General features: G+C 39.7%; 1 protein-coding gene and 1 long non-coding RNA gene across 5 annotated transcripts in view; one reads left to right on the top strand and one right to left on the bottom strand.

The window, feature by feature from the left end:
* NSD3 (nuclear receptor binding SET domain protein 3) overlaps positions 1 to 20,999 on the bottom strand; it is a 57,706-nt gene that overhangs the window by 18,089 nt on the left and 18,618 nt on the right. For all 4 annotated transcript variants that reach the window (XR_012156311.1, XM_073325229.1, XM_073325230.1 and 1 more), the window contains exons 4-14: positions 20,330 to 20,489; positions 18,885 to 19,039; positions 16,433 to 16,948; positions 14,289 to 14,415; positions 10,041 to 10,141; positions 7,486 to 7,531; positions 6,738 to 6,868; positions 6,174 to 6,302; positions 5,156 to 5,282; positions 4,497 to 4,694; positions 3,662 to 3,832 (exon numbers count right to left, since the gene is read on the bottom strand). Coding sequence is in view for 3 of the 4 variants with exons in the window: in XM_073325229.1 (XP_073181330.1) it covers positions 3,662 to 3,832; positions 4,497 to 4,694; positions 5,156 to 5,282; positions 6,174 to 6,302; positions 6,738 to 6,868; positions 7,486 to 7,531; positions 10,041 to 10,141; positions 14,289 to 14,415; positions 16,433 to 16,948; positions 18,885 to 19,039; positions 20,330 to 20,489 (1,861 nt within the window). In the remaining variant the exon portion in view is untranslated. The remainder of the gene's footprint in view (positions 1 to 3,661; positions 3,833 to 4,496; positions 4,695 to 5,155; positions 5,283 to 6,173; positions 6,303 to 6,737; positions 6,869 to 7,485; positions 7,532 to 10,040; positions 10,142 to 14,288; positions 14,416 to 16,432; positions 16,949 to 18,884; positions 19,040 to 20,329; positions 20,490 to 20,999) is intronic.
* On the top strand, positions 11,708 to 20,856 carry LOC140903650 (uncharacterized). The gene is made up of 3 exons (XR_012156317.1): positions 11,708 to 11,889; positions 15,729 to 15,871; positions 20,636 to 20,856. It is a non-coding gene; the product is annotated as an uncharacterized lncRNA (long non-coding RNA).

The raw sequence follows: 20,999 nt of genomic DNA, 5'->3' as shown, positions 1-20,999 counted from the left end.
AAAACTACCCCTCATTCTCAAAAATAATCAACAAATTTTAAGTTTATTGAGTATTTCCACTATGAGCCATAGAAGTGCTTGTGTGGGGCAGAGGGAATTGGGAATAAAGGGTATTTCCATGGTGATAAAACAGACTAATACAGCTGTCTCATTTGGTCCCACTGTTGAGGAGTACAACAGGCCCTGGCTACATGTAGCTACTAGGTAAGTTTTTGATATATTCTGCTAGTGTTTTGATACCTACGTTTTACCACTTTCTAAGACTGCATTGGGTCTAAATACACAACTCTCTCTTCCTAATACTATTTAGCATGTTAAGTGATAGGTAGCACTGTTTGCACGTGCAACAACAGAACATTTGGAGGACATTTAATTTCTGATTTCTTCCTTACAAGGGATTCTCGCAGTGCACCCGCCACCACCCAGAGAATTTCACCAGTTCCTCACTCCATGCCACCATCCTGATCAAAGGTAATTTGAGGGAACTCCATTTTGAGCCAGCAATACTGCTGAATGGGTTGATGAAGGTGCACCTTGCACCTCAATCTTTCCACTGGCAGAGCACAATGCTTCCCAATGTCAGCTATCCTGGACAAAAACAAATCTATATCAAATATTCTCCAAGAGTTGCTATATCCCTACCAAAATACAAAAGGGTTTCATTTAGTGACCAGTTATTTTGTATCTTTTTAAACTTCAATAGACATAGTGAGTACACAGGCATGCCAATGTATTTTAATTTCCATCTGAATGGTGCTGAAAGATTACTTCTATTACTATTAGGAGGTGCACCCTTGTGTTCAGTTCAGGTTCCAGTTACAGGACTTGTAAGTAGTTCAATTCAGATACATAAATTAGATGTGAAACATATATAAATCACTGTCGAAACAAACTGGTGACAGAAAAAAACACTTTCTGTAACTTACGTAACTTACTTTAGAAAGTAGCAGAAGTGCCATATCTGCAACTCCATTCTCTGGTGCAATCACAATACGAGTAAGAAGAAACCTCTTTTCATGCTACTAGGCAACCAATATTCAGATTTGGAAGCCTAGCACCAAATTCTGGTTTCAGTTGTGCATGTCTCCCACTGACTCTTGATGCCAAATACATGCACAAAACTTCCCACCTGTAGGGAACTTACCTAATAGACCCAGTGACTGTCTTTATTTTGTATTTGTATAGTGCCGAGCACATGGTCAGCATGTTAAAAAATAATCCCGGAGAGCTTCATTTTCATAAACAGAGATGAATACATTTCTGACGAAGTTTTATAGGTTTATAAAGAGGTGGGAGGGGAGGTGTAGAACACAAGAGCAGAGATTGACTTCTGAAAGCTGAGTGTATTCCAGATACGTTGTGGTCCTTCACAGAAACAAATACCGCATGCTACTGGATAGCTAATTATCCTGGTATTGTAACTTTAAAATGCTGTTTGGTATATTGTAATATTACAAACAAACTACAGCTGCTCTAGAAATGTTAGAGTTCCTGCATTCTGGAAGCCTATCATGGAATTAAACTCAGATCTCATTACAACCACAGCCTTTAATAAATGGAGACTGCCAATATTCTAAACTCACTCATGTAAGTAAACTTGTTCCAAGCAATAGATATAGCCCTATGACCTGCCCCATCATTGAAAAAGCAACAACAACAGTAGTAGGTGAAGAGGCAGTGTCCCAGAGTATGGAATCCCTCATGTAAGTCTGTATAGTGTCAGGCTGAGGCCGCTGCTGGCCCTTTTAAAGAGGGATTTCTAATCTGATCTCTCATCAACCAACCATCAATCAGTCACCAATTCTCAGCTGATTCTTCATGAGTAGGATATAAGCTCCTGCATCTGAGACCAAAGTCAGAGTGTTTCCACACAACTAGCATAAATCTTGAAGCTCTGGACAGTTTTGTTTTACATATCTCTGCTCTGCTTACGGTAGAATCCATTCAAGAGCTTTACTAATTCTATGCTGAAAAGATAGAGAAGACAAGCAATTTTTTCCCCATTTTTTTTTCTGGGCACCTGGACATAATTGTTAACTAGAATATTAATATGAGATGAGTGAGATTTGTTTGACACAGGTGTTCAAACTAATGTTTAAAACAAAGTACCTAACCGAGTGGTTCAGTTCACATATACAAATGGGCTTTGCTAGTTATAATTCAGAGATCTGAAAACAGAATTTTTGTTTTTAGATTGTGCACTTGTACACACGCTAATGAAGTCAGAATCAAAATAAAACTTAAAGTAGGGCAAAACACCTATACAGAAATCTACAACTCAGCAATAAAAGAATAAAGATACATGCAACATCCATAAGTTTGTCTGCATGTGTGTATGGTTACGCAACACCAGCGTGATTCACTTTGCATATTTCCTGTTTAGAAATGCCCCAAAGCACTGAAACAGGCTCATTAAAAGGAAAAGCACTGAACCATGTTGCAAACACTGTTTCACACACTTCGAGAGCCCCTCCCAGGCTCAGCATTCTAAGACTTACTGTTTCCCTCTGAACCTCCGGACGCCATTTCTCTGGAAAAAATTAGATGTATGTAAAAAGGAAAGAACTGTTTTTTACCTTGGAACCTCTGTGACAGCTCCATTTCCTGTACTGTAATTAGAACCAGGAAAAAATCCAACTCTGGGACCCCTCTTTTTTTCCCTTTCTCTAGATCCTCTATCTAGTAATCTGCTCTTGCTCATACAAAACCATCTTTACCACACAAACGAGGCCTCTAATTGCACAGCTGAATACAAACAAGCGGATTCAGGATTCATCATGTATTTACACTCCTTTACTACTGACTGTCAAACAGTTGAAAGACATGTTGCATTCAGTGTGAACTTTTTGCAGTGTTACGTATCACGTGTTTTTACATATTATATATACACACACACACAAAATTACACACAAAAGCTCTATGTTTCTAAATTTCACAGCAAAAAGAACATGGTAGAGATATTTTTGCACTGGGATTTTTGACCAAAGTAAACTAAAGCACTGGAATATTTAGTCCTACCTTCTTACAGAAGTTAAAATAAATAAAGTGACTGACAGACTTCTGGGGTCTTCAAAAAAAACACCAGGGGAAAAAAAAATAGCTGCAGCATATGGAAAACGATATTTTTACTGTAATTAGATTTTAACTGATTTAGGTGGTAATTCCTGTAACATTTTTCTAAAAAAAATATATTTCTCAAATGGGAGCTGGATGTCAAAACAGGCATTTTCTCGCTTATGAGCAAACCCCATCCACCCACTTAAAAGATGCTCCATTATTTTCAATTTATAGAGGGTGAAAGCAACCCCTCTTGCTGAAGCGACAGAGAATCAATGTTTACTGATTTGACTTGCAACTGCTGGAACGGGGGACTCAACGTTCACTTTCTTCTCAAATGGCAGCACACACAGTATGCCTTCTCAGTGCTTCAAAATTGTGTCTGAACACCGAACACACCGAACAAAACTGTATGCGAAAACTCTTGCATGAGAAATAAATTAATATCATGTGTACTATCCCAGCAGTCAAAGAGGAAGCTTTGAAGCGAACAGAGCCCCAAGAGAAAAAAATAATTGTGTAAAATACCCCAGCTTTATCATGTAACTGTAGTAATGACCACACCAGACATATAAACTGAAGGGGGGAAAAAAGTACTGCTCACCTCTTGCACAAACGAAACAAAAGCCTACATTTACAGCTGATGAAGAGAGATTCCTTTTGGAATGGTTGCTACAGATGAGAATGTGAGATGACACAAACAAGCTTCCTGCAGCAATACAGCCATCTCCTGAGTGATAGGCAACCGGACATCTCAAACACCTCACCATGCGTCCTGTTTAATATAAATGCAGAAAAATGCACCATGTCACAGTGGAATTGGGATAGCGTAGAAGACCTCACAGACTGCGATACAAGTTTGGTTTTAGTCTAACCAGGATATTAAACATTAACTTCTTCAAAAAAGCAACATGCTGTTTCACTCTGTTAACTCTAATGTTGGATGCAGAACTTCTTTAAGTGAAGGCAAGACCCATTTGGCTCTAACTAACCTAAAACTGCTTGGTTTGCTTGACCATTTTAGTTCACTTCTAAAGGAAAAGACCTCTTTGGGACAGAACTTCTGTTATACAGTCCATTGCTATCTGTCTACGGGTACTTCAGCTTTGTACATCTGACCTTTAACTTAAAGCAAACTCCAGAAGTCCAACAGCCAAATAAGTCCAAATGACACAGAAGCTATTCCAGGTGTCCTTAGCACTACTTCTCAAGATGCTGGCTGTTTCATATTACCCCACCAAGACTGACCTGTTTCACAGCGAACCCACTGTATTAATGACCAAACTGATAATGAATCCGTTCATAATAAATTGATGTCCCATCCCTCTATACTGTATCACATTATGAGTGTAAAGTATCATATTCATCTTCTGCTACTTGTCTCATTGTCAAGTATTTTGCAGTTTCCTAGTACTATTCAAATCCAGTTGTGCTCTCACCTTTACTTGCTTTGTGGATATCCTTATCCATTGAGCAGGCAGTACAGCAATGCTGCGGGCAACGGAATCCTCGTGACTCAAAGACAGCAGTGGCAAACTTACGAACACAGGCTTCATGATAAAATTTACCACAAGCATTGACTGAACAGCGCTTCACATCTTTACCAGGAAGCTTGCAGGAAAAGCATGTGTGCTGTCCTTTTAAGAAAAGGAATAAAACAAACCTCAGCATGAATGCTATCAGTTATTTTCCAAGAGGCAAGTTTGCAAACTTGGCAGAGGAGGAAAAACTCTGAAGTTAATGCAATTCCACCAGTGTAAGCAGAATATCCCTCCCTCACTATAAAATAACAGATTATTACTACTGCACATTTATTAAGGCCCCAATCAGGATGAGGGCCCCATTGTGCAGGGTGCAGGATAAACAAACAGGAAGACACAGCCCTATCACTGAACAGTTTACTAATTTTCCGTTTAAAAGTACTTGCTAAGTGGAGAGGGAAGGAAGTTAGCACAGAACTTTATTTACTGTAGAACATCTCTGCCTCAGTTTGTTCAGCCCAGCATATGAATACTGAAGCTTTTTCCAATCACTGTAATCCATCAGGCTCCGAAACCCAGGTTTTTCCCCACCACTCAAAACACAGTAATGCATTTACCATTTTTACACTCCACGCAGATGAACTTCCCATCAGGTATTGATTTCAGTCCCAGGCATTCCATATGGAAGACTCTACAGCACTCTGCTTCGCATGACACCAGAGACTCACCAGAGCTTTCACAGATCTTAAACAAGCAAATAGCTAGTCAGAGAACAAAGCTGTTGATAGATGTTTAAATTTATGTGACTAACAGAACTGAAGCAAGGGAAATTAACCGGCTGAAACCTCTACGTACTATGACACTACAGCTTCCTGGTTTCTGAAGAAGGCAGGAGAGTTGGCTGAAGCCACTGACAGAACTGGCAACAGTAAGGCCACTGGAAGCCTCCAGCAGTCACTGAATGTGTTCCCATCCTTTTTGCATCAGCTAAGCAGGATTATTTTGTGGTGCTTTCAGATTTCTCTTCTCCTGCACATGCATGCAGCAGTGGCTGCCAAACATGCTTTCCCCTCCTAGCTATATATATATATATATATATATATATATAAGGCTAGGAGGGGAAAGCATGGTGTGTGTGTGTGTGTAATCTCAAGCAATTGGCAAGACAATTACAACATTTTCCCTCTGATGCAGACCTTGCCAGTTAGCCAGGCCTATGTCTTATGTAGACTAGCATAATGTAATACTCATTTTGTCTTACTCTGAAAGACCGTATGGAATCTTCAAATAGGGCAGAACAGAGCAACTTGCTTGCTTGGTGACATTACCCAGTTTAGGTTGTATTGTATTTTCTATGGACTCAGGCTTATTAACCTGCAGAATGCCATTTCCATTTTTTTTTTTTGGGGGGGGGGGGGGAGAGACCACCACAAACACCTCTGGAGCATTAAAACTACAAGGCCCGGTCATTCCATCGTTTTTCAGGATGTTCAATGTCAAATTATGAGCTTTAGTCAAAATACAATAGCATAATTTGAAGAGAGAGTTTCCTACCAGACCAGATTAAAATCAGAATCAGACAGCACATCTTTAGCATATATTTGTTTACAATAATACCATGCACTTTCCACCTACCTGACAAACAGTATCCTTCTTATTTGTTCCAGTGCCTCTTCTTGATAAGCTAGAGTCTACTGATTGTACATCAGAAGCATCAGCATCTGCAGTGGCTGATGGGCTGTCTGAATGCTTTCCAAAACTACCCTATAAAGAAATCAATCCACAACCATTTTTAAATAAACTACTTTAAAAGGCTAACCATGGCATGGAAAAATATTAAGTCAGCACTGATTAAAAGAAAAAATGCAGCTAATATACATTAAAAAAATATGAAAGTTATCTGAAAGATTGTGGACCTCAATATATAGTGACAAACAATTTACTGCCCATTTAATAGAGATCCTTTTTCAGCACTGGACCAGCACAGGAAAATGCCTATGTCCTCCACACCCTACCACTGAAATATTTTTCTCACCATTCCCATAACATTGTATTAGCCTTTTTAAAGAGCAAAACAATTCAGTTATCTGAATCTGACGACTGAGTTACTTGCTTATTCAAAACTGCAGCCATCAATAATGCCACTTCTCTGTCAGACATACTGAAATGTATATCTGTGTGCAAATACCACACATTTACCTGCAGATCATTAAGTCCTCTTGAATCAGAGTCAGATGTGTCTCTGTATGCTGAACTAGTCAGTTCTACATCAGTTGAGGCACGACTCCTTTTCTTTAGAGGTTTACAAGAATCTGAAATCTCGCTGGCACCTTAACACAACACACTGAAATTAATCCTAAAATATTGTTTTCATTTTCTTTTTAGATCACATGGAGAAAAATGACAGAGACATGAAAGATGAAGCCACAAGGCAGGACTTTACAAACATCTCACTTATGGCAAGCGTTTTAAGTTCAGAAGTTTGCCACTAAACATTTCAGTGCTCCAGGGTAAAAAGTAATTCAGCCAATAGCATTCAAATGCCATTAAACAAAACAAAACCTTTTGTCAAACTGCTGGATAGCTCACGTATTGGCACAACCTACTGAACTATCACCATTCAGATAGGGATAAAACCCCAACAGGTAATACCGCATCATTCATCTTAAAATATGCCTATGTTCAGATACCCTCATTTGGTTTTTTATAAGAATCATGTCATGAAAACTTTAAAGCAGACCAAGCATACACTATTCTCCCAACTATTATTACAAAAAGAGGGCTACAACTCAGAGGAACGAAGGTAGATCAATACAATGGAGTCACTCACAAACATCTGGCAATTACTTGCAGTTCACACAGACTGAAAGCCATCAGTGAAATATAATGAATGGCCTGTAAATGGGGTACTAATAAACAATGTTTGTTTTTATTCAGACAAACTCACCTTTCTGTAATCCAGTCTTCACTGCTGTCTGTGGAACCATTTCTACCTGTTTGGACAGGAAAATCTATAGTTAACAGAGGAATTTTTTCCCCTAGTATAAAAAAGAAAAAACATCCAAGTTTAAGTGATTAGCATATCTGAACTCAGATGTAGTCTGGCAGTCGCCTTCTCAGTGTAAGCCTTCTGTCCTGCTGGGATTTAATCCTAGCTGCCTAGGCTGAATACCAGGTGATAAGGCAGCCATATGTTCAATAGCAAGGTCCTTTCCAATCACTCCCTTTGTGCTTGAAGACAACAGGAAAACTTTATCCATGTCCAGCAGGCAGGAGAGGGGTTCATTCCTGTAGCCAACCCTGATGCTGTTGTAAAACCCAACACCTGTTAAGGTAAACTTGTACTTATACAGGTCTGACTCAGGTTAGTGAGACACTTAATGTATTGCCGTTTTAAGGCACTTCCATCAAGCATGCACTCTTGAGCTTCTGGGGATATGGACCTTCTCTCTGTATAGAAGGCTGCAAGGCCCATAAAGGTGGGGATGAGGACTCCATATAGAGCATTGCAGAGCTCTATACAGCTGGAAACTCATGTCAATACAAACTTAAGTAGACAAGTTTGTGATCTTCCACAAGCACGTCACGTTCTTGGTCCTACATCAGAAGGATGAAATTAGAAATTTTTCTGCCAATATACATGTAATACATGTGAGAATTTGGTGATAAAAAGCATAATTAAAGGAAGAAAGTTGTTTCCTAAGGTCCTGGTTTTAGGCTAAGAATTGCAGGCTTTTATTTCTTTGCAATGTGGTTAACAAAGCATATAGAAACACATTTAGTAAATATTTAAGGATTAATCTAAATTTTTTTAAAAAATATTTTATTTTGTTGTACAATAGGTAAAAACATACAATAGAAGGATTTGTATAGGATACAGTTCGTAATACAAATATAAAATCTAAACAATCACTTGTATTTCTCTATTTCTCACTGTAACAGTAGCATTAACATTTTGTTTTTCCCATTTGTATTCATTCCAGTTATAAATTTAAACCAAGTGGTCACAGACTGAATTTGGGAATCAGTTGCAAGAAAACTTGACTTTGGGTAACAAATATTGTTGCATAATTGTAAGAAGTTAGTAAGACTTATTTTGAATATAATTTAATACATTCAAAGTTATGTGCATTACAGTGCATCTTTGATTATTTTATTACGTTTTAGTCACATACTTTGCCTGAGAAAAGCAATTTAATGTACTATGTTGCCTTAGTTAGCTACATAGTATAAGCAAGCAAAGCTAACCTGGAACCACAATGTTCCTATTGTTGGTTCTTATACCTTTGTTAAATTAAGGAGAATTTGCAAATGCAAAAGGATTTATTTAAAAATAGGGGAATCGCAACTTCTCACATCAAGAAGTTAAAGGGCCTACGTGTCAGCTATTTTACATCCAACAGGTTGCCTTTTAAAAAAATGGTTTCAGTGACAAACTTTTTTTAGAGTTAAATTTCCTTCTGTCGCTTTGGCAACCCAAACATGGAAGTGTCATACTAGTGCATCAGAACCAAAATATGAAACTTTAAAAAAAAAAAAAAATAGACAAGGCCTATTTTCAGCCTTTAAGATGATTGAAGTGCAATAAAATAAAATAAAGTATAATGGGCAAAGAATAAATTAGGGTGTTTTTTTTAAATATTTATTTTACTCTAATGAAGTTTAAAAAAAAAAAACTTTAACCTGTGTCCCTTTTTAAAAAAGCCCATTGGAAAAAACTGTATTAAGAAACATTTGTTCTACAAAAGTTTCAGGTTTCAAGGGTGGGTGCCCTTATGGTTTAAATAGGGAAAAATTGATAGTAAGGAAAAGAACCAACAACTCTGACAAACTTGTTAAATAAGTGTATTGAGTTAAATATTTAAGTATGTCACCTGCTCAACTTGCCTACTCATCTCCACTCAGAATTTTTTTTTTTTTTAAATAAAGCAACAACATTTGTCTGTCTGGCATTTGGATTAAAAGAGTGCCCTGTACATGTTAGTTCTACTTAAGGGGGAGAAAAAAAAATCTAAGATTTGTTTTTTTGTTTATGTCTGCCAACATAAAAGTCAGATTATTCATCTTTAAAATAGATCATTCTTAGAGTCCATTTTCAAAAGTGATCAAATAAATCAGAAACTTTGAAAAACAAAACCTCAATACAAACCAGCAGCTAAACCAAGAGTAAGAAGAGGAAGGAACCTGGTGGCAATTCCATCAAATAGATATTATTAAAACATAAAATCATTTTGCTCACAACAGAAATCTCAAAGTTAACATGTCAGGTTCATTAGGAGTCTTGCATCATTGAGTTCCCATTATCCAAAGCCTGAACTGATACTGTGAAGATGCCAGTAGCAGAGTCACAGCAATAATGGTACAGACAGGGGGATTTCATGAAGGATAGTCCAAAAAGGAAACTCGATGGGCAAAATGGAGAAAAATAAAAAGGCACCAATATAAGCCACAACATTTATGAATACAAAATATATTTTAACTCTCTACATGGAGGAAGCCAACCTGCTCCTTTTTGATCTTCTTCTTTGGCACAACTTCAGTGGATTTCTCAGACTCTGAGCGGGTTCGAATCGATCTTCTCTGTTGCTTCTTTTCTACAGAACCTGAGGAAGGAAAGGATTCTATTACGCGATTCCTTCTATTTCAGCTTAGTGTGATATGTTCAGTACCAAGTCAATGGCTGTAGTAATGAAAGCAAAACTTTTTTTGCTCTTTTGATATTTAACAGACTTTTTAAAAACAGTCCGTTCAAAGGATTTTTTTTTGCCAGCTGGAGCCCTGATTGCAGAAAATACATCTAATGGAGAGAGGCCTGGGTTCAGAAAAGATACCAATAAAAGGGTAAAGGGAAAGGCTGGAATCCACTTTTTGGAATAGGGTGACAATTTGTTATGACATGTCACTTTCAGAGCCTCTGGTCTGATCGTTTTCTAACTAGTTTGCCTTTTGCTTTTTCCGGAAGGTATCCATAACTATAAAAACCTCATTACCTAAAATGTCTTGGTATTCTAAAGATTCAGAACTTAGATTCCAAACTTTCACTCTTCAAAACATGGTTTTCTGGGCCTTTGACTTTATGGTCAGGTGAATAAACTGATTTATCAAATTTCAGAACTCTAGATATTAGTACAAGTTTAGTCAAAAGCTAGGCTACCATAGTTGCAATAAATAAAAAAAATTGACAGCTTTAGATAAAGATTTCAGGATACTGAGAAAAAAATTGAAAACAAATGGTGGTCAATGGACAGGAGGCTATTCTAGCAGACAAAAACTAAAGAATAGGTTTCTTAAAATTATGCTCTGGAAAGCAAGCTCAGATTAATAAGGGTGATTAGGATACTTGAAGACACCAGAACACAGGCTACTTTAAAAAAAAAAATGGCAAGGGCAAAGGAATATTCTGTGTTACAACACTGCTCCTGTTGAGGAACATCTACACAGCATTTGTGTAATGTGCAATTCTTGAAACCAAGCACATAATTAAAGGTGTAAGACTGACAGAAAAAGTCCAAAGTTTGAAAATTCTATTTTATCGTGAGTTACAGTATTGTCCTTCAGCATCAGGTGTTTTCGACCTAACAGGATAGAAATTAAATATTTTTTATAATTTTTTTAAAATGATTATTATTTAGAAGAATAAAAAATGTGGATCTGGAATTTTTTGTATTATGTTAAGAGGATTCATTATTGGAGGCCATAAGTGTCTGTGCTGCTTCCACTGATATTATGCTATATATCTAGAAAAGGAGGTAGGCTGTAACTGAAGGCTGGAAATTATTCCAGAGGACTCTAGAAGCATGGAACTTCACCCTTCCCTTATCCACTTGATGATCTATTGTTAATCTTGCTTTCTCATTATTTAGAAAATTGTGCATTTAAATTGGTGCAATGGAAGTTGATAGGAACAACTGGCAAATACAAATGGTTTTAAAGATTTTATTTTTAAAGGGACACATTTTAGAAAGTTACATGTTTTGGTGGAGAATCTTAGTGCCCCTCAGGTTTGGATTAATTTCACTTTTGGGTCCTAGAGAGTGTTCCCATATTGGGATTTAGAAGGGAAGAGTATACCTCAAATTTTACTGTACATTAAAGTTGCTCTGATTGGCCCAAGGCACCTGATCTGCAGCCCCTCCTGTGTCACCTCTATGTTCAGCTGGCATGCCTTGTACTATCCATGGAAAGGGTTCCCTAATTTTGGACAAATCTGACTAGGAAAGTTCAACTAATCAGTATTCTTCTTTCTTCTCTATGCTCAACACAGAAGAAGGAGTTATGTTGTGATGGAAGACCTGTATCAGAGAAGATAGTGCCGTTGGAGACCAATGCCACTTCGTATTGGATGCCAGTGGTATGCCCAAGTAGTGCAATATGCACTCTGTGTTCCCCATTCCCCAAAGGTTCAGCGCATCACCTCCACAATACTCTTATCCCACTTCTGTGCAATTTATGAACAAGTGCTAGGCTCAGACTGGTTTATAACCAGCAGTGCACCTCACTAGCTACCAAGTCATTGGGTCAGTTTTGTTTCCATTTATACCTCCAGTCTCCCCTTTAAACAGAATTCTCAAGGTAGTTCTCGTATCAGATTCCAGGTTACAGACACAGATTTTCCCCAGTATTATGGAATTCTGTACATCTCACTGTGGCTTATGCATCAGGGCTCCCAGAGTCATTCTGTAAAATACTTTACCGTAAAGGTACTCTGAAGTTCCGGTGACCTTAAATTTGAAAAAAGGACTTCCAGTTATGTTCCATGAGAGGGGACCAATAATTGTCTGGACTTTGGAAATGGCTTTGAAAGTGACTGTTTGGAGTGTATACTGAAGTAATGCTCATGCACTGTATGGGGTGTTATCAGGTGATGTTTTACGTATCCAAAAAACCTGAGAAAACGAAAAAAAAGAGGCTCAGAATTCTCACCCTCCCTATGCTCTAAGAGCCACTGCGAATTGTGGAGGTGATGCCCTTCGTTTCCAGGGGGCGGAAACAAAACAGAGAGCACCTCCTCTGTTGTTGGGCAATTAACAGAGTAGCAATAGTTTGGAAAAAGCTGCCAGAACCATAGCAATTATAAGCTGGAGAGACAATGATTGTCATCAACAGCAGATGAAACCCCATCTTGCTCACACCAGGGTCAAAAAAATCCAGAGTGCTCATCTTGCATTTGAAAGTCCTCAGGCACAGTGTGCTGTGAAAACCCAGGGGATAGCAGATTTAAAGTAACACTCCATAACAAGAATTATATATGCCGAGGAGCTGAACTGGGTGGGCTGGGGAAGAGTGTTCCAATATATGCAGAATGGTGTGAGGGTTTTTTGTTTTGGTGTCTTTAGTTTTATTTTTTTGTTTTGAAAAGAGAGCTAACTACACTAGGACCAGGTCCTTTGCACAGCTACATAACTAAAGCAAGGGTGACACTGAATAACGTTACAAGATAAAAAAAACTATTAGAAAGAGTAGTCAGTTTTATGGCACCTAAGCTGAACCAAATACCCCCCTTTTCTGGTTCCAGACTGAAGGTAACTGTTCATCCTGCTGTTGAGTATCAAATGAATGCACTCTGATCCCACCCCAAACTTACTTTTCACATATTCATTATTAAACTAGGTGTTCTCCACAGTCTATACTAGCTATAATATGATTACAATCATATGTCCAAACACATAATATCTCTGATGTGTTTTCCACATCGAAGATAAAGACCGTTTCGCTGAAATACTAAAACCAGTACAATAGGAGGAAGGACTTGAAAATGGAAGTTCAGCTGAGAATGACTGAAGTTGTTTCTCTCCCCCATCATCTTCCACCCTACCTCTTTCTATAGTATGCCTTATCAATTTGCTCCCAGAGACTTTCTGCTGGGATTAGCCCATCCCCACTGAAAGAAGAGCCAAACCCATAGCCATTTCTGAAGTCACAGCATCAATAATCGCTTTTCTGCTCCAAGGTAAAAGTTACTCATTCAATTTAAATACTCACTCTTCTCTCCCTGCATGTGTGTTAAGTTCAATTTCTTCAGAGAATTTGCCTTAGGCTCTCTCTTTCCTATTCTAAGCCTCCAGATACTCTTGATTTCTTCACACTCTTCTCTCTTAAAGACACGTACACAGTGCCTAATAGAGTGCTCAAAGTGCTTCAGAAAGGTATGCATTATCCCATTTTATCAACAGGATTAATTGAAGCACTGAGACATTAATTATCTTGTACAAGGTCACACAAGAAAACAGTAAAGCTGGGAATAGAATTTACCCCTGATTCATGAAGTCTGGCTCCAACTACAAGACTATGCTGATTTTTGCCTCATTTGCTTTGGTCCTAATTGCTACTTTTGAAATTTGATGCCAAAAGCCACTGTAATGGTTTGCTAACAGAACCATTTTACTGCCTCCCAACTTAGTGAGCTATTACACTACCCATTGTTCCCTGTCTTTTCTCCACCATCATAGCCATCCCATAGATATGCTGACTTGCTTCAGACTGGCCAAGCATCCTTCCCTCAAGTCCAGGATTCTAAGTGGCTTAGCTAAGGCAGTTCACCCATCACTTAAAATTCTTAGAGCCATAAAGATCACCCCTCCAAGTAACTACACCCATTGTGGATTACATATGCCACACTTGCTGCAATCATTATGTAAAGAGAAATACATTCATAATGATTTTCTAATTCCTGAGGGAACCCTGACTTTTGCATCCTGTTTAAATGCTCATGTGTTAAGATTTAGTCAAGGAGTCCCAACCTTTGCCTACCTGTTGACCCAGAAGTAGTTTCGAGTGAGGATGCATTTTGTGCAGTGGCTCTCTCATTTTTCTGGTTTGATGTAGAAATAAGCTTGTCTTGTCCCTTGACACTTATTTCAGTTTTGTTACCAACTCCCTTTTAAAGAACACAAATAAAGTTAGTGATTACCTGATCAGACTACCACGCAAATTAATTCAATAACCACAAAGTCTACTAGGAAATCACTTACAACTTGGAATTCAAGCCACAACGTTGATTACCACCATGAGGGAGGGCAATTTAGAAACAGTGAGGGGAAACCTCCTAAGACAGACTCCAAGTTTTCCCCCTCAAATAAATATACTGCATGCACCAGTCTCTCACTGAACAGCACTAGTGGGTTTTTTGTTGTTGTAGGTATTCCTAATGTGCTTATCCACATAAGGGCTCCAGTATCTAAGTTTAAAAATACAGTAACTCCCCACTTAATGTCCTCTCGCTTAATGTTGTTTCCATCTTACATCTCTGCTCAATTACAGAACATGCTCCATTTAAAATTCGCTATGACAACATTTGGCTGCCTGCTTTGTCCACAGCTGGCAGCCCCCCATCAGCTCCCCTACGCCCCCCCCAGCACCTCCCACCCGCTGGCACACCCCACAGATCAGCACCTTCCCCCTTCTCTCCCCACCTCCTGCCCACAACAATCAGATGGCTTGCGGTGTTCAGGAGGGAGAGGAGGAGGAGAGAGGACTCCGCAGGCAGGCTCGCCCTCCTTCCCCTGCCTCTTCAAACCAGCTGATTGCCGGGGGCAGGAGGCAGGGGCGGGGAGGCTGTGTGCAGAGTCCTCGCTCCTTCCCCCTCCCTCCTACCCCCTGAACGCCACAAGCCAGCTGATTGCCAGCCATGGGCAGGAGGAAGGGGGAAGGGTGCACCTCCCCCCTCCCTCCCCTGCCTCCTTCCTGCGGCAATCAGCGTTCAGGGGGCAGGGGAGGGAGAAGGAGTGGGAGCCTGCGCGCCATGTCCTTGTTCCTCCCCCTTCCCTCCTGAATGCGCAAGCCAGCTGATTGCTGCGGGCAGGAGGCAGGAGCGAGGACGCAATGCGTGGAGTAAGGGGGGGCGGGGGAAGAGAAGAGGCGGGTCAAGGGTAGGGGCTTGGGGGAAGTGGTGGAGTGGGCAGGCCAAGGGCTGAGCCCCCAGCCCCTGGTGCTTGCAGAGTAGAGGAAGCTGCAGCTATGCAACGTCCTTCTCCTAGCCTACAGCACCTTCAGCCTCCTTGCCTGCCTCCTTGCCTCCAGTGCCAGTGGGCTGTGCCCGTGCGGGGTAAGGTGGGACCACCTCCCAACTATAGTACTGTACGGCAAAAAAATTTTTTCCTGGAACTTAACCCCACCTTGAACCCCACATTCATTCTGATGGGGAAATTGGATTCGCTTAACATCCTTTCACTTACAAGTCTTATTTTTCAGGAACATAACTACGTTACGTGAAGAGTTACTGCACATATATGTCCTCAAGGAAGACAGGGCAGAAAAGTAAGGCAGCCAATTAGCCCCACTACTGCTACTTACACTGACTGAGGGGTTGCTGATGATCTGCATGAGACTAAGAGGTAAAAGCTATTTTTAAAAAATGTCTTTACCACACCGGATTGTTCATTTTTTTGCTTTTAACTCACTATTTACGCACCATCTTGTAATCTCACCTGTTGCAAACAGGCACCAAAGTGGTAGATCCAATTTAACCCAGAAGGGCTGAGCAGCTCAATTCTGATTTAAAGTGGGAAACTAGAATTAAACAAGTGGCTTGTTGTAGCTATTGATTTCAAAAGTTCTCAGCAATAGCTTAACGGTTTTGTCGAAATTTCTGTCACTAAAACCAAAGAATAACCCTCCACCCTCCATTTCTTAAAAAATGAAAGAAAACAAAAAAACCCCACAGACTGCTGGTTGTACTAGCCCTTGTAGTTAGTAAAGTTTTAAGATGTTTCTATTTATCGGGGCTGCTTATAAAAAGCGGGACCTGACAGATTTTATGTAGTATCTAATAAAAGCTTCCTGCATAGACCATCACATTTTGAAAGTTGGTGGACACTTAAGTTTGAGCCCCATACTAAATATTGTGGGTGTGTGTTATTTACAGACAAAGGAGTTAGTAACAAATAAGTGTGTACCTTGGTAGAGTAAACAAACTGATCGATGAATTTTCCATCTCCAGCAGCATTCTGTAGGGCAAAAACTTGTTCAATTTTAACAACTGGAGACATGTTACATTTTTGAAGATCCAAACTCCCTTTATGCATGGTTATTGAAGCTGGTAAGGATTTTCTGGCTGCAGCTGTTTTCCATGCTATTTTCACAGGTGGTGGCTCCTCTTCTTCCACACTTGACTGCCTCCTTTGACTTTGCCTTCGCACCTCAGTATTTGATAATGAGGGGGATGCGGATACTGCATTGGTCTGTTCTGGCTGAGCGTTCAATGCTGGTTTAGGCCGACGATTCTTTTTAGCCTCTGATTTAGGGGCAGCAGTCTTTTTGGCTTTGGACAAAGCCTCCTCTGGCTCCTTGTCTACATAAATGAAGGTATACTGTTCTATCCTTTCTTCCCGAGTCATTTTCAATGCTTTTTCAGCATGGGCAATACCAATATCCCACTGAGCACGCTCTCTTTGTGGCCTTGGCTTACGAATCTTTAAGACAAAAAGAGAACTCTATTACATGTATTTTATTTAGCTTCCTGGCTACATTAAAATAAATGTTCAATTAAAATAAACTAGTTTAAAATGTGGCCCTGCTCTACAAAATGACCCTATGTAAGCCATTCCAAGGACCCTGATGTATCTCAGATTGCAGGTGAATGTTTTTTCAGTTTACAAGATATTTCTGGGGACCAGGCCTGCAAACTCAGACTGGAATTGACAGTCAAACTGGATTCTTACTGGGCCATCACCAGTGAAATTTGTGAATCAGATTCTGCTCTGAGCAACCCCTCTAAAGACAATGGCAGGCAAAGTTTAATCCACAATTCTGTAGATATACGAGCCAGAAGATAATCCAATTCACCCACTTATTTTAATCCTGTTTCTTCTTCTAAACCTCCCATTCCCCATTCATTACTACTTCTAATTAACTTAAATATCTACTTGAGAAGCCCACCAAAATATAGTGATAAGTCTGGCGGTCTGGCCAATAGTTCCCTTCTCAATTAAACAAATACAGTAGATTTCGCTGAAGGGCAATTCTGGTATTAGCAACTTCTGGTTAATGGCAACATATGGCTGGGAACCATCCATCCCATTAATATCAATGTTGATAGGATTCGGATATTAGCAACAACATGCTGCTCGCTTATTAGCAACATTTTTTGGAAGAAAGGAACCATCTGCAGGCATGTTTGTAAGGCTACACCGCTACGAGGAAACCCTGGGATATGTGGAGCACCCTCTGCAGGCACATTTGTGAGGCTGCAGCCAGGAGAGGAAGTGCTGGGACATGCCTCCTCTGACTGCAGCCTCACAAATCTGCCTGCAGCCAGTGCTCAGCATGTCCCAGTGTTCCCTTCTGGGGCTGCAGCCCAGCAAAAACTGAATGCACACAGGGACCACACAGGAAGGAGCAGCAGACAGAGAGGAGAGGCTGTGGGCAGGGCAATAGCAGGGAGGGGGCTGCAGCACAGATGCCAGAGCTGCACAGTACTTCTCCCTGCCTTCTCCAGGATCCCTGCCAGGGGGCTGCACTGGGACGTTCCGAGATGCAACCAGGGAAGATTTCAGAGTAGCAGCTGTGTTAGTCTGAATTCGCAAAAAGAAAAGGAGTACTTGTGGCACCTTAGAGACTAACCAATTTATTTGAGCATAAGCTTTCCTGAGCTACAGCTCACTTCATCAGATGCATGGAAGAATGCAGGGAGAGGTACTGTGCAGCTTTGTGGCCCCAACACGCCCGCTCCCTGCAGAAAGCTCCAGCATCAGGGCTGCACCTTCACTCTGCTATTCTCCCTGCAGGCAGGTTCACCTCCCAGCACTTCCTTCCCTGGCTGCTGCCTTGCAAACCTGCCTTCCATTTATTAGCAATTATTGGATAAAAGCAACTTTTGCTGGCAACTGAGGGACTGCTAACAAGCAGAATCTACATAACATCAGAAACGTATGGGATGGTGATGAGAGCGTAAACATTGCTATTTAAAACGTACACTGCTTTCTAAGGAATATATTAATAACGGAAACACTGAAAATTAGTGATCTAATATTTATTCTGAAGTTACATACATATACACACACACACACACACACGCAAACTAAGTGTCCAGAAAAGGACTACAGCCAAGAAAGTTACTGAAAGGGGACGGGGGATACAAATACTTGCATCTCAATTTTGCACTGGGGATAAAACAAGCTCAGATAACAGCTTATCCATAAGGAGGACATAATGGCATGTGGAAACATTTAACTATCTTTGCAAAGTATGATTACTTAGTCACAGGAGGAATGCACACAGTACTTTATTTTTCCAACATTCGAATATGCATCAGTCTACAATAAGTTTCAGGATGGGTCCCCTTTGTAAGTTTAGGTTTTACTTTGATAGACATTGTGGATAACACTCTGAATTTAGTGCTGAACATACCTTCTGTTTCTCAGAGTGGTTGCTGGCTTGCTTAGTAGCCTCTGCCAATAATTGTTCATACTGTTTATGTCCTTTATACTCTCGAACCCGCTTCTCATGCACCCATGCCCTCTCAGGCTGGTTGCTAAAAAACTGAACGTGGTATTCACGTGCACCTGAAATTAAAACACACTCTAGTAAGCAGTACTATCAACAGAAGTCAGTTCATGTGTTTACTTGGATATATTAGCCTAACATTCTTACTCCACTCCACTCATTCAATTCTTACAGACAGAAGTTCTCCTTAGCTCTATAGAAGCTAGAAAGTAAAATGCAAGCAGCTCCATTTCTTATACATCTGATATGGTTTTATAAAAGTGCCTATATAAGATTATGCAGTCAGACTAAAAGCTAAACTAGAGCTACTAAGTCAATTGGGGGGTGGGGGGGACCACACGAACGGCTACTCTAACATCCTAGCCATCTAGTTTTTGAATTTGCTTGAAACTCATCTCTATTAAAATAGAAACATTTAACAAAGCTAACTTTCTGTGAGAAATTGAAGTTGCACATTTATGTATTGTAACAACTTTTCACAACACTTTAGAAAGTAAAGAGGCATTGTCCCTGCCTTCAGGTTACAGTCTAAGGGTGGCAGTACCTGGTCCTCACACCAAGCAGTATCACGGATAGCAGTAGGACTACTTGTAAGGATACGAACTCAACAAGAGTTAAGTGGCAGAATCTCTCTCTAAACTAAGTAAACACATGGTCTGAGTACATACATGCATTTGTTTATTCATATTACTAACATAGGAATCATGCAATGTTTTGTGCGACTGAAGTTTTCCTATTTAACAGGCTGAATGCTTAATCCCATTAGGAAAACCATAAGGGCCACATCTTCCAGCTGGGACCAGGGGAAGCTAAGCCAGATCAATGAAGTAGCAATGGCAATCTTGGGTTTTTTTAATCATTCAAAATTTCATTTTCAAAATATCCAGATGTCAATGACCCCGCAAAAATGCCACTTAGTGGACAGCTTGTTTTTCTCTAAATTCACTCCAAAATAACTTAACCAGTTATTGTTTTTATATGAGCACGTGTATATTTGTTCTAAAACAAATATTAGGAAAAAAAGATAAATCAAAAATCAATCATTTACTCAGTTGCACACTTTCCTCTGATTTGTTTTTAAATGAACAGTTGAACGTATTTATAAACAAGAATCAAGACAATTCTGCATTTCTGAATTGCACTAGGTGAACAACAACAGAAGAGACCTGTTTGCGTCACATTGAGAGAGTTAAATAAAGTTAGTTGTTTGGCTCATCATTGCTAACTTCACTCTGGGAGCCTGTTCCCAATTGGCATAAGTTGTCAGTTGTATTTTATAGCAATATGTTTAATTAAGGAGCAATTACTGATATAGTATCTAACATGTCCACTCAATGGTCCTCCTTTACCTCTTGTATTAATTTTGGTATGAACCTCAAGCTGTGGATCACTTGAAACCATGCAAGGCCACCAAGGATAAGTTCCCACCTTGGACCAGACTAGATCGCCAACCTGAAATTTGACGGCAGTTGTAACTTGCGTTGGAAGAGAAGGTGAGAACTGCTGGACCTATAAAGAAGATAACAGTCATTTCAGCTGCAGAAGAAAACAATTTAATACGACTCACTAATGCACAATGATTCATAAGGTGTTTTGGTTTGGATTTTTTTAATTTTTATTTCTTCATCAATTTAGTTTTTCTTCTCTTCTTTCAGCTGGCACTGATGGTCAAATGCAACCATGACAACAAGGGACACAGACTCCAATTGCATGGTTCACTGAGGACGAGCAATGATTGATAATAAAGACATTTTAAAGGGGAGATATCGCCACAGAAAGGTTCTACTCAGTAAACCAATTACAAATGTGATTTTGGTGTTGCTTTATTCTGTCATCATATACAATTACAGTGAGCACTGGCCACAATAATAATTATGCAAAAAGAAAAGGAGTACTTGTGGCACCTTAGAGACTAACCAATTTATTTAAGCATAAGCTTTCATCCGATGAAGTAAGCTGTAGCTCATGAAAGCTTATGCTCAAATAAATTGGTTAGTCTCTAAGGTGCCACAAGTACTC

The sequence above is a fragment of the Lepidochelys kempii genome, chromosome 26 (assembly GCF_965140265.1).
Source record: "Lepidochelys kempii isolate rLepKem1 chromosome 26, rLepKem1.hap2, whole genome shotgun sequence".
Taxonomy (NCBI): domain Eukaryota; kingdom Metazoa; phylum Chordata; order Testudines; family Cheloniidae; genus Lepidochelys; species Lepidochelys kempii.
This window is presented reverse-complemented; position numbering and strand designations above follow the sequence as displayed.